The sequence below is a fragment of the Sander vitreus genome, chromosome 3 (genome assembly GCF_031162955.1).
Source record: "Sander vitreus isolate 19-12246 chromosome 3, sanVit1, whole genome shotgun sequence".
NCBI lineage: Eukaryota > Metazoa > Chordata > Actinopteri > Perciformes > Percidae > Sander > Sander vitreus.
Genome location: NC_135857.1, coordinates 29,122,959 through 29,137,376, shown reverse-complemented (window position 1 = coordinate 29,137,376; position 14,418 = coordinate 29,122,959). Strand labels below are relative to the sequence as shown.

General features: G+C 39.7%; 1 protein-coding gene across 4 annotated transcripts; it reads left to right on the top strand.

Annotated features, from left to right (window-relative positions):
• The first annotated feature begins 31 nt into the window (after positions 1 to 31).
• On the top strand, positions 32 to 13,028 carry zbtb44 (zinc finger and BTB domain containing 44). Of its 4 annotated transcripts, none has more exons than XM_078246865.1 (6): positions 32 to 333; positions 2,605 to 3,709; positions 5,150 to 5,234; positions 5,756 to 5,907; positions 8,885 to 9,185; positions 11,151 to 13,028. In XM_078246865.1, the coding sequence occupies exons 2-6, from the start codon at positions 2,641 to 2,643 to the stop codon at positions 11,548 to 11,550; spliced, it is 2,007 nt and encodes a 668-aa protein (XP_078102991.1). In that variant the 5' UTR covers positions 32 to 333; positions 2,605 to 2,640; the 3' UTR covers positions 11,551 to 13,028. The 4 variants fall into 4 exon arrangements, with proteins under 4 accessions (XP_078102991.1, XP_078102988.1, XP_078102992.1 ...); XM_078246862.1 differs by having other exon boundaries at positions 5,150 to 5,264; XM_078246866.1 differs by having other exon boundaries at positions 5,150 to 5,264; positions 8,885 to 8,968; positions 11,151 to 11,269.
• The last annotated feature ends 1,390 nt before the right edge of the window (positions 13,029 to 14,418 follow it).

Sequence of the window (14,418 nt, the reverse complement as noted above, 5' to 3'; positions counted from 1 at the left end):
TCCTGTTGGGTTACTGTACAGAACCGTGAGAGATGCGCGTTGCATTGTGGGGATATAAATACAGCGCAGGACAGCTGGGCGCACAAAGGAATGAAAACAGCACCTCAAACAACTTTTAACTTCAGCCTGGTGTGATGTGAATTAATGTGAGCGTTTATTCAACTGTGAGTTTTGGCGGCTGGCAGGCTGACAACTGCCTGAGAAGCGCAGGGAATGTGAGTAATCGGAGGGAAGCGGCAGGGCGCACCGCTGTCTCCGACTATCGCTGCTTTTTGTCAGCTGAGCTGTTTGCATCCCGAGGCCCAGCCGATTTAACGGGCCTCATCAGAGAAGGTAACTTCCCTTCATACAGTCTGTCTGATAACTGTAACCCCGTTGTGTGTACTTTAATACGGTTACCTTGTTGTCTAAGTATTGATACGGGCAAAGGAATCAACTAATAGTACTGTGTTGTGTCGGCTAGCGCTAGCTTCGTAGTTAGCTAATGTGCAGCAGCTGCTATCCAGGGTTATCCAAACCGGAAACGTGGCTAATTCGGCTTCAAAATAAATGGGGTAAATTGTATGAATTATTTTTCTACTTGCTTATAGTAGTTTTTTTGTGTGTGGTAATGGTTGTGTATATGTATCAATAAATTGGAAAGGTAAAATATAAATACAATTATAATATTGTACACGAACAGAGCTACTTTCACAGAACAATACGGGTCAACAACAACAAATAATGCGTAAAACATTTAATTTCGGATACCACACAAATGGTTAGCAATTTGCACTATAATGTTTGAACACGACTCCTTATTAAATTTTATTTGGTATTTAAATAACATACCATGCTAAAAAGCATTGCCTAGTAGGCATTTGTCATTTATTTTGATAGTTGAAATCGGATGTACTTTTCATCTCATGGGTGATTTGACGTATTATCTTCTTGACACTGTTAGCTAGTGTTTGCTAAACTGTGATTGTTGTTGCAAACATGTTTGTTCAGCATCTTTTTCACGAGACAATTATCCCCCATGCCTTGTACACATCGAGCCTTTCTGCTTTTTGTGTGCACATTGATCATCAGCCCTCGGAAATCTGTTTCAGTCCAACGCTTGTAAACACTTGCTTACGTGATGTAAACAGAGTAAAAGTACCAGGTTAAAGGCTAAGCCTCCTCTGCCCTATCGCCATCATGAATATTTTTGTGATGGATTGGAGTAGTTTGTAACTGTTGTCGCTGACTCTTAGTTACGTAATCATCGATCAATCAGTTGATAAGTGTATAAAATATGTATTATTATAACAAGTGAGCCAGTGATGTCTTCGAATTAGCTTATTTTGTCTGACCCAAAGAACAAAACAAAGGTGTTCAGTGTACAATGAAGTGAAACAAAAACAGTCAACAGATCCTCAGAGATCATTTCAGAAGCTAATTAAATAAGGTTCTCATTTTTCTTGATGAATTCAACATCAAAATAGTCAATGAATGAATTTCTGGATGTAGCCATTATATAATTATAATTGTATGTGTGTGTGTATATATATTTTATTTATTTATTTGAGCCACACCACATGGCCTTTTAAGATTCTCTTTAATTAGGTATTAGACCAAGGTTTAGACACTTACATTGGAGGAAAAGATATAGCAAAATGTATTTGTTTTTTACAGCTAAGTTTTCCACATTTTTGTAGAATAATGTTATGTATCCTCTCTTAAAGAAATGCAGACAGTGCAAGTATAATTTTTTTAATCGGGTCGTATTTGATTTGTATGCATCATTGCTCTCTCAAGTTAACATACTCTTAATTCCTTTTTGTCAGGAAGAAGTTAATGGTAATCATGTAGCTAAATAATACTCCTACAGGAGACATTTTAGCCTTTAGAAAACCCCATGGTGGAATTTAAGCTCTTTTCTCTTCACCCTGTTTGCTGGTACAGGCTAGGCACTCTCCTGTTGCACCTCCACAGCCCAGGTCTATAATTCACTTTGCCTTTACTGGGCCAACATAGCCCACGAGTATTTTCCTGTGGTCTGTGTGTGTGTGTGTGTGTGTGTAGAGGGGAGCGCGCTCTCCCTGCGAGAGCCCCTTCACTTGAGCTTTTGTTTGATGGAAAATCTCATGCCTCAGAGAATCCACATGTCTCGCAGACAGCTGCTGAGCATCCTGTAGTGCACTGGTCTCCACATGGGTCTGGCTCGCATCGCTGCGCATCTGCTTTGATTGTTGTTACATAACTTGGCATCTTGTCCTCAGTGCTCCTACCCTGGTTTCACGCCCCCCCCCCTTTGCCTTCCCCAGAGAGTACCTTAGTATGTTTCTCTACCTACGTCCACTGCCTTCCACAATGTGCTTGGCTTTTTTGATCCTGTCTTTACTGTGGGATTGGTGTTTTGCAGAGTGGTATTTGACATCTCATTTTGTCTTTGTACTTATTGCTTTCTAATAGTGGTTTAGTGAAAGTCCACTGGGACATCTGTTATTTCACACCTGATTCTTTAACTGCTAAGGCTGGATTTTGTTTAGTATAGGTAATCATTAGAACCATTGACAGTGCTATATACAAACAATACTGATGTAAAGTACTCTGTTTTTTCCCCCTCCCATCTCTCTGCAGGACATATTTCCTGTACCCAGTCATAAACTGACCATCATGGGGGTCAAAACCTTCACCCACAGCTCAACCTCCCACAGCCAGGAGATGCTGGAGAAGCTTAACGCTTTACGCAATGAGGGTCACTTATGTGATGTCACCATTAGGGTCCAAGACAAGCTCTTCCTGGCCCACAAAGTGGTCCTGGCCTGCTGCAGTGAATTCTTCCGCTCCAAACTCGTGGGCCGGCTAGAGGAGGACAAGTTTGTGTTGGACCTTCATCACGTGACAGTTAGTGGCTTCGCTCCTCTGTTGGAATATGCCTACACGTCTACCCTTTCTATTAGCACAGAAAATATAATAGACGTGCTAGCAGCTGCAAGTTACATGCAGATGTTCGCTGTTGCTAGCACATGTTCGGAGTTTATGAAGTCTAGTATTCTGTGGAGCCCGAGTAACAACAGCAACAGTAACAACAACAACATTACAGCAGATAAACCACATGAATCAGCACCAGAGAGCGCCTCATCAAACTGTGCCCTGACGCCGTTGGATGGCAGTGTGTCACCTGTTTCGTCTGACTGCAGCGTGATGGAGAGAAACGTTCCTATATGCCGTGAATCACGACGGAAACGCAAAAGCTTTGTAACAATGGCATCGCCAGAGAGTCCGCTCAAATGCACTACACAGATGGTCACCACCTCCCCGCAGATCCCCAACCCGTCCCCTTCATTCTCAGACAGCACAGCCCAGCCTGTGGAGTCCTCCCTGGCCTTCCCATGGACTTTCCCGTTCGGTATCGACCGGAGGTTCCACTCAGACAAATCAAAGCTCCCAGAGAGCCCTCGTTGTTTAGAGCAGGGCACCCCAGCGACCTCCGAGGTGATAGTCGGCCGGCGGCTCAGTGACTTCCTAACATGTGAAAGCTCCAAGGCGGTGTCGTCACCAGTGCCGGCAGAGGAGGAAGATGTGAGGGTGAAGGTGGAGCGTCTCAGTGATGAGGAGGTCCAAGAGGCATCCTCGCAGCCGGTCAGTGCCTCCCAGAGCTCGCTGAGTGACCAGCAGACAGTGCCAGGGAGTGAACAGGTCCAGGAGGAGCTCCTCATCAGTCCACAGTCCTCCTCTATAGGTGGGGCTATTCTCCTTACGTTAATGAGCCACAGCATTTAGAACTGACCACTAAACCTTGCCCCCAAACAGTGATTTTTCCAGTCATAGCTTAGCAGCATTAACAAGGCACAGCAGGTCTGTCAGTCTTTACGGGGCATTCACACCAAAGAAAGCGATCCGGCGATTAGCCACCGCAGCGTGACGTGGGGTTGCGTCGGTCTTAACGTTTTGCCGCAGGCCCGCTGCGTCCCCCCTGCGGCAACCCCCGCCACAGTCTAAATGCACTTGTTTGCCAAACCTTCTGGTTATTCCTCATCCTCAAATTGATTGCTCTTATTAAAGGGAAGCGTACTGTTAAAAATGTGAACATTAAAGATTCTTAGTAAACACGGTGTTGGTTGTCTTGGTATTGGTGTATTCTATAGTAAGCATCCAAACCATCCAAGAGTTATGTTAATAATATTGAATAACATTGATTACATTTTCATAAATAATACTAGGGCTAACTAGTTCTGCAACAATGCTGTTGCTTTATTTCCATGTGTTCAGCATGAATCATCGACTAGTAAGGTTGCTGACTCTTTGCTTGGGACACCATTTACCTTTGCTAGCCCGACACCATGTCTGTAGCAATCAAGTGCATATGTAAGACTCTACAGGTTTCTCGTTTAAACATTTAAAACATTAAAAGAAAATCAGCTGGAGACAGGTTCCAGCTTGTGGAGTTTTAGCATTAGCTAGTCTGCTCAAGACAATTGTCAATTCAGCCGATAAATTCACGGCCATCGGCTAGAAATGAGATGTACTGGCTTAAAGGTGCAGTTAAAGTGTTAGTGATATTGTAGTCTTGCTTTGCCAGACCTCCTTCCACAGAGCTGCAGAGGAGGGTCTGCTAGTCCACACAGTATTCTGGGATGGGAGAAAAACGTGTTAAGCTAAGCGCCAGACAGAGCCCTGGTGCCACTGCAAAATAGCCTCGGGAAGGAACTTGTTTTAGTCGTGCAACAGAAATCTCAGAATTAACAGATAGTCTAGAAGTGGAACGTCGTGGATATAGACTAGTGATATTGTATCTATCATTGCTATAATAGAGGCTGCGTCCTGACCCAGTTAACACTGACGCTTTGTAAAACTTCCGTCAAACCTGCCTCACCCAGCCCTCAGAGCTGCTTACCCACTTACAAGAGTTTTATTTGTATTGGTTTCTGTGGAAAGTTTTGTCTGGTGGCCCAAATGCAGTTTAAAAAGCTCTTTTGCCCTGCCATAATTAAAAAGAAAATGGAAACACTCACAATTTTTTCCTAAACTGTTGAATAGCACAGTGAATTGGAATCTAGCAGCATCAATCCTTAAATACGGGATTAGCCCTTAAAGACCTACAGTCTAACCTCATCCAACATGCTCAGATTTTCAGTAGACAGCTACCATATGAGTAAAATTTTTTTCTAACTCTTTCTAGGGTCGATGGATGAGGGAGTGTCTGAGGGCTTGCCATCAATGCAGAGTACCTCTAACACTGGAGGACACACAGAAGATGATGAAAGGTATCGTGGTTTGTTTCAACTTGCAGCAAGGCAAGTCATAAGCTGTAAAGAATATATAGACATAAACTTCATTACTGGATGTCTAAGCAACACCTGTTTAGATAATACATTTAGATGTCATGTTGAAATTATTTACTGTAATATAAAGAATGCTGGTTGCATATTGTAGCCTCAAGCCACAAACATGAGTGATACATTTTATGCGAAAACTAACGTAGCGTCTATCTGGAAATCTTTGAACGTCCAACAGTCTGACGCATATCACTATCATCGCTAACAACTCAGTAAAGAAATGTTCCAAACACAATTTTTTAAATGACATAATGCGTGGACCCTTTTCCCCTCAAAACTCACAAGCTACTTTTTATATGCAAGGAGACAAGCAGATTACTCTGGAAGTTACTTCATTGCAATGTCATAGTAGATGTTTTTCAGTATTCGAGATATATTTCACTTTCGTTGAATAATGAATCTGTCCGTATATGAATATCACTTTGATGTTTCCCCTCTTTGTGTTTCAGGTTAGAAGGTATTCAGTATCCATACCACCTCTATATCAGTCCCTCAGCCAGGCCTGGCACCAATGGCCCCGACAGGCCCTTCCAGTGTCCAACCTGCGGAGTCAGATTCACACGCATTCAAAACCTGAAGCAGCATATGCTCATACACTCCGGTATGTGAAATGGGGAAAATTTAAATTTTGGGAAACTTTGGAATTTAACATTATGTTTTTTTAGTTTAAGTTGGAAACAAAAGTCTAAAACTAAAGTCTTTTCCGTGCGGTAACAGGCATTTGTGACACAATCTCCGGCATGCACCTTCTTGAATGTTCAGCACAGCCCAAACACTTTCATATGCCAAAGAAAAAACTAAGAAGTCTACGTAACTCTTAGCAGACCTTTCAAGATAGTGTTGGACCATAGGCCTACAGTTGCGGAATAAAATATTGCTTAAGTACTTTTGATTCCCAGTAACTCTGGGGGTTTGATTGCTCTGGTATGGATTGTGGAACCACCATTTTTCTTAGACTTGGCTGTAACCAGACAAGAACGGTCAGGGAGAAAGGCAAGATGGATTGGTAGATAGATTAATTAACTAACAATTGAGTAAGCCTACATCACAACAAAATGTGAGGGAAATATGTGTAAGTATGGGAATACATGCTTTAATGCATTCCTTTTAAATGGCAGTGAAAGTACTACTGGTGGACTACTATTGAAATAGTACATATCATTCATAATAAAAGGAGTCAAAGTTAATGAGCAGTTTATTTTACAAAAGACAATAGAACCTTTACTCTGCTGTATTATAAAAAATGTGGTGAGAGTTCAGATTTAAATGTAAACATTTAGTGTGTAAAAAGGTTTAAGGTGAATCATTTTAAATCCCTCATTGAATCTATGTTGCTCGTTAGTTTGTGGAAGAAACCATTTCTAGGAGCTACAATTCAAAGATTGATAGTCAAAGAACTAAAACTCAAATTTGACCAGAGGATCACATATTTTGCTCTTTAGCTAAATTACCATCTACATGTTTTATTCTTTTCTTAGCAAGTGGAAAATTGCTTATTGATTTGATAAGAGATTCTTTAGACTTGGAGCGTAACAAATATCTGTATGTATACATTTCAGAACTGGATTTAAAACTGACCAGGGGGCTGTTTCACAAAAGCAGAATTTATAAATCCAGGATAAACGAAAAAGCAAGGCTTGATCTAGTCTTATCTATGCAGCCTGGCTTGTTGCGTTTCACAAAGGCCAAGCCAGGCAGAGGAGGAGCGACTAGGTCAAGCCAGGATGAAGTAATTTGGATAGATGCGCGTTCACGGCTTTCCTTAACAGACCGCAAGGTCGATAACAGATTTACTCATGCTAAAATGGAGAATACGCATTGTTCATACTTTATACAGAGTGAGCAGCAGCTCAAAAGAAACACGGCCACTGTAATGAAACGGCGAGAGAAGGCGTGGCAGATGATCGCGGACCGACTGAATGTAGCCTAAAAATATACACACTGCTCTGAATTGAAACCGTCATAATCATACCATTCAAGGATTAGGCTACTGATCATTTGCACATATTAACCGTTGCACTCTTTGCCTTAAAAGTAAGCAGAAGATAATGTTCCTCAGGAAATTAACCAATCAATTCATTTCTACAACGCTAGAATATGATGTGTAAATATCTCTCTCTCTCTCTCTCTCTCTCTCTCTCTCTCCGGGCTAAAATATAAATTTCCTAAGTCATATTAACTTACATAGTACAACTGTTAACTTTTGCAAATGACGGTGACTCATTGAATGGTTTCAGTTTAGAGCAGTAGTTCGTAAATGTATATTTTTAGTCATTCAGTCTGTCCGCTTTTATCTGCCACGCTTTTTCTCATGTTTTTCTTTAATTTTTTTTTTTATAGAGGACGAGTTTCCTTCTTTACATATTATATGCCTTGCTCCCTTGTATATATGGACATAGAAAAGAAAGACACTGAAGAAATTGGACTCTAAAATCTAGAAACTATAAAGATAATGAAGTGATAAATATAATGCACATTGTAAACATGAATGTAACAGAGTATATTCATCAGTTATTTCCCCCCAGCAAAATATAAGGTCAAAAACCATTGGGGTGTCCTCCCCCTGTTGTTACATGAATGTACAGTAGTCTACAAAATATAGTTATTGCTTCAGTGAACTAAGACTATAATTTGGGAGGATTGTACAATTAGGATATGTCCTTAAAATTGTACAATCCTCCCAAATTATAGTCGTTAAAGAATACAAAGAAATTATCAACTAAAATAATTTGAGGTGCATTGGTCCACTATAGAAACACGCATGTACAACACTTTATATATTGCCCTTAGTAACAGACTTCATTTAAAACACATTTGGCAACTTTATCAGCCTTTTCTAATTATCTCAACAACTGCAGTAATATATTCATCAAACTTCTAACAATATGAACAGCAGTCTTCATACAGCAATATAACGGTAGCAATGACTGTCACATGAATAATTCTAAAAAAAAAAAAATGTCACAACTTAAAATAATAACTTAACAGTACTTAAAGGAACAGCAACATGCACCTGTTGTATTTTTAATGCATGCTGATAAGAATAAGGTAAAACCACTGCTGAGTGAACAGAAAAGGCTCCAGGATTAAATAAATCCTGGCTGTTAGCCTGGTCGGGACCAGGCTAGCTGTACAGAATAAATCTCCATGGTAACTTAGGTGTCTCTGCTTTTGTGAATCTGAGTCAAACTGAGTCAAGGCTAAATTGAGCCAGGATAACTGGGAAATCCCGGCTTAATCCCTTATCTTGGTTTTGTGAAATAGCCCTCTGGAATCCACCAAAGTCTACATAGAGAGTTGTTGTTGTTATTATCAGAAGTGCAGATGCTAATGAAAATCTAAAAAAAGGATACATGATAGTGTGTTGCTGTACTTTCCTACAACTTGTTAACAGATTAGTGATGAATGAATGAGGCTTTTTGTTCCGGGCATTCTGGGAAACAGCGATTTGGAAAACAGTTGGGGCTAAATTTGTGGTAAGATGTAGTCCTTAACCCCCTCCTTTAACTTACCTCACCCAACACATGTGACGCTAATGTACAAATCAGCTGAACTTTGTTTATTTATTTCCCCCTCAGGCATTAAGCCTTTCCAGTGTGACCGCTGTGGGAAAAAGTTCACACGGGCCTACTCCCTAAAGATGCATCGGCTGAAGCACGAAGGTAAACGCTGTTTCCGGTGCCAGATTTGTAGCGCCACATTCACGTCCTTCGGTGAATATAAGCACCACATGAGGGTCTCCCGACACATAATCCGCAAGCCGCGGATTTACGAGTGCAAAACGTGCGGGGCCATGTTCACCAACTCTGGCAATTTAATTGTACACCTGAGGAGTCTGAACCATGAGGCATCCGAACTAGCAAACTACTTCCAGAGCAGGTGAGGAGTCCGGGGGTGCTGACCCCCATCATTTACTCAGATCTCACCTGGATCAAAAAATTACTTCAGTTTAGATTCTAATACCTGAGGTTCATTTGATCGTTTTTCCTTTTATGAGTTTGGTTGTGTAGAATTGTTTTTGAGATGATTGCAATTGATTTGAATGCTCAGATCAAGTGTACCTGAAGTATTCGATTGTATTTGACTGAGAGAAACAGTTGCACCTTTTTAAAACGTGCTTAAACGTTGGACCTGACAATAGCTGCAAAACCAAACATAATTTTGTTTGTATTCGAATGGATTTTCCTTAACCAAATAGAGCGGGTTGTTTGTTTTTATCAGCAGCTCAGCCCACAAAGCCTTGTGAAAGTCAGAACACAGTGTCTTTATAAAGTGGACGAGTGTTTTTATTTCCCAGACTTTTCCACTTCTTAATCAACTCAAGCCCTCACAGGTCGGCAGGACTCAAACGGGCCATTGACTCCTCAAAAGTTTTATAGTAGAAGGTCTACGCCTGAGATCATAACAGTGTGGAAAATTCTCTGGCAATCCAGTCAGACTCTTAACTCCCATCCACAGTCTTCACATAAAAAGATATGTTAACTACGTTGTATTTTTTTTCCAAGTTGCTGATTTGCAGACCAGTTTGTGAGATTCAGCTGTCATCTGTGCTACATGTGACAGTTACACCCGACCTTAACTATTTATTCTGGATACTGAGGTCTAATTTCCACTGTGCTTGATAGTAGTGGTACATGATGTTAAGCTGCATGACTGGGGATTCTGATAAATCTAGTTTACAACGATGCTCACACTTTGCGCTCACACATTTTTAAAGAGCCCCTGTCATAGGAATTTAAATGGAATTGTGTAGGGTATAGTCACATGGGGACCAAGTGGGACCAAGCTAGAGTGGGAATACATGAGTGTATAGATCAAAATTCATCAAAGAGTTGAAGCAACACTCATATCAGTGTTGACTTTAAAGGTTTGTATATCCATATACATTTTTCTAATTGGGCATTATTTGAAGCATTTGTATAGACACATCCTCTGGTGCACAAAATATTATGGCAACATATTAAGGAAATATCCACCCTATATCTAATAACACTTAAGCTATCACAAAAAGTTGGTGCCTTAGTTAATTCTGTTGATTGACAAACTGTACCCACAAGTATGTGTCAAATGCAAATAATATGTACAGAAGGTTGGAAAGAACATGCATGTAATTATTATTTAAATTTAAATTGAGATCTGAATAAAAAATAACTAAGATTTTGATCTTGGTTTTTTGACTCAAAAGAAATGAAGTAAAGATGAGGCTCCACTTTTATTCTTTCTTCTTTAGCACCAAAGACAATAATCTTAGTTTTGTCTTTTATTTAATAGAAGGTTCTGGTTTATCCAGCCATTTATTTGGTCAATGCATTGATGCAGCAAGTCTATTGGAGCAAAGTCAGTCTGTGAAAGTTTTACATAAAGCAGAGTATCATCCGCATAATTATAAGCGATGTAATTGTTTTTTATAATTCTGCCCAAAGAGAGCATTTAGAAGTTTAAAAAGCAGAGGTCCAAGAATGGAGCTTTGAGGAACTCCACATCACGCTAGAAGATGCCAGATAGAAGCGAACTGTTAACTATTTTCAGCAAATCTGCTGACAAGCAGTTAAAAACATTTTTCAAGTTTGTTGGCAGAGCATCAAGGCAGCAGGTTGATGGCTTAGGATGTTGCACTTTAACCTCTGCCTGGTTAAACGGTTGTCAGACTTGATGTTAACAATCATTACTTACAGGTGGAGGCAATTATTCCTAAAAATACATTGAACATGCATGTATCTTTGTGAAAAACTAGCTATTATAACATATTTTAAATTGTCAACATGTACAGTTTAAATAAAAAAAAATTGTCAAGATAGTAAATGGAAGGACATTGAACTCCTCTGATTCTCTTTGTCTTTGCAGTGATTTCCTCGTGCCCGACTACCTGAGCCAGGTACAGGAGGAGGAGGAGGCGCTGGGAGTCCAGTATGAGCTGGAGGAGTCCGAACATCACCCAGTCTACCCGGGCAGCATCTCCACCACCACTGCAGCATCGTCGTCCTCCTCAGTCCAGATGCCCGTCATCTCCCAGGTCTCCTCCTCTACCCAGAATTGCGAGAATTCCTCCGGCTTCCTTTCACCCGAGCCCCTGGACCCCCTGGAAGCCCCAGCCTCCCTCAAGATGGACGCCGATGAGACGGCCGCCATGACAGAGGACACAAAGTTGGACAACAGTGTAGACGGCAGTTCCCCAGAGGTGTTTGAAGAAGAGCAGCAGCAGCATGCCCAGGGCAAGGAGCTGGCTTCCATTACCATAGAGTGATTCAAGTCTTCTACTTTCCCACCATGTCTTATTTTGCAGTCATGTCATATGGGAATATCTGTTGAAATGCCTTTGCGGCTTAAAGGGATAACTTGGACATGTGCACATGTTGAAACCTCATCATGTGAAGCCATCAAGATGCCATGATTGAAGTTTTCTCAAGACTTCCACACGCAACACATGCACTTATTTGAATTCATGTTTTACAACAAGCCAAATACAGCAAAGTAAGTTAGAATTTTCTTTGTTGTCTTTGAAATGATTTTCCCCAAACTTGACTGAAGCAGTTTTCTTGTTGGTGACATGAGGTTTCATAAAAAATTTTTTAGCGACGCACCGATCCCATTCTGATATTGTGCCGATTCTGACTCAAATACCTGGATCAGGTATCAGTGACCATGGGGCCGATCTATTCAGTTAAAATATACAATATACATTATATACTGCATATGTATGTTGCTGCATATAAAAAAAGGTTTACACTTGAATTGTAAGTCCTTAATTTTTAAGTTTTTCTTACCAAGTTGCTGGTGCATGATTTATTATTTTAATAATATAATTATTAATAATATAATTTATTTTAATAATGCATAACAATTCAGTAATTGTTTATCCATGTATTTATGTATTAGACTTTGCTATACAAATTTAGGAAAGAAATGTTAAAGTCGAGCCTGATGTTGCCTTGCATATAAAAGAATGATCCCAGTCTATTCCACACAGTGAGGCATACAGCTTATTAATTTAACACTGGTATCGGAATCAGGACTGAAACAGTTGGATCGGTGCATCCCTAGTATTTTTCAAATGAAGCAAGTGAACGGTATTTTTTAAGAGTCGTTTTTAGGAAGGTTTCTTTTTCCCATATGACGTGAGTGCAGCTCCAGCTAAAGTCATTTCTGTCTTAGCCAGTTTAAGGTCTGTTAAATCCAAGCCTTGCCCTACTTTTGGAAAGTGCCTGAGAGTTCCCATTTGAGCAAAGCAACGTGTAGAGGAAAAAGAGGTCTTGACTTTGCCGACAGTGACAAATCAAGTCTTTGCAAACTGAGCTAAAGAAAAAAACATTGTATTTCATTTGTAGTGATACTGCTAGTTTGTATGGGCAGAGACTGTGTTATTCCTTCAGTGCCGTCGCTATAGGCAAACTGTTTAATGTCAATATTATCTATATTGCAATAGCTTGTACTGTAGTTTTACTATTTGAATGCTGTGTATGTTGGGTGTTGTGAAATATATGTCAGGTGTGTGTATGTGCATTTCTTTTTTTATCTATATAAACTAAATTTCATTTTAAATGTTTAAAACTTGAAATTATATTGACTGAGTATTCCCTTAAGACATTTGTGCAGTATATATTTTTTCTGACACATTACAAGTTTTTTTGTTTTTTTTTTAACACTGTTGTAAAATCAAATATTGCATCTCCAAAAAACTAAATGCTAATAGTTTAGTAAAATTTGGATCAGCACTGATGCATCTTTTTTAAATAAACCAAATAAAAGACCGAATAAGACAAATGTATGTAAAACACAAATTTCTACTTTGGATTTTCTCACAACTGCAGTGTTACATTCCCAATTGGACTCCTAAGATATGATAATGTAGCATTTCATCCCAGTTGAACTTAGGCCTGCTTGTGAAATTGCAATTTTGTTTCAAAATATTTTTGTGCTCAGAATATCGATATCTCACATGGCTTTTAATTTTTGGTCATCCTGATTAACCAACAGGTACACTGCTAATATTCTAGGATATTGCATGACTGTTGAAGTGATGTTTCACTTAGGTACGACATGATTATCATTTTTAAAGTTATATCCTCATTTGACTTTGTGAGGGATAAACCAAGAATATTTGTGTGTGTGTGTGTTCGTGTGTGTGGATTAACCACCAGAATTCAGTTGTTTTTTTCTTTACCTAAGTTATCACAAAGGGAAAAACTACATTGTGAAAAATTCCCTGACTAAAATTAAAAAAATAACCGTCTGCAGCCAGGGAAGCAGGAAGTGATGCAAACAGATTATGATTGCTATCTGTGATGGCCCGTTTACAGTCAGAACAGATTACCAGGTTGTTGGGTGGCATGTGATCGTATTGCTTTAAAAGCAATAAGAGCATAATAGCTAATAAGTGAATGCGAATACTGTGAGTTAAATCATTGTAAATGATAAATATATTGCAAGAGCTTGTCCTTAAATTGATAGCACAGTTTGGCAGTTGACGTTACTAATTTCATTAACTTTTTTTTTAATGCTGATTTTGGGTCAAACCTCCAATTCTTGGTATCTGTGTTGTGCCAACATGGTTGTAATTGTCTACTTGTGCCTGTATTTTGAGAAGATAATGATGCCCATGGTAATAATCCATGAGTTGAATGCTACTGACTGTGTACATTGTTTATTGTTTATTTTCTGTCGCCCCCTGAAAGTAGTACAAACAGCCGACATTAAGGATTATCACAACAGGATGTTAGACCTCATATATACAGGGTTGATTGTAAATGTAAAGATGAATATTGCTGTGATGAGGACATCAGTATTACCCTGTCCCTATCATTGAAATTCACTGAGAGCTGTCTTAATAAGAGCGTGCGTCACCCTGCGCCATCCGATCAGTCACTTTTTCAAAGTTGTGCCATTTGCCCTTTTTATCTGGGTACAAATCATGCTTTTTCCTACAGGACCAAATGTTCTCTATCTCATTGGGGATTTGCCAAGGCAATCAGTAATTGCACATAATAAAAGAGAGATAATCATTCAAAATGGTCCATGCTATTTAGCAAAGGGGTCCTGCTGTTTCGCCCCTTACACTGTATGATGTGCATTTGAGAGGCTAGCCTTAGTAAATGGACCTATTAACTCTAGTTGC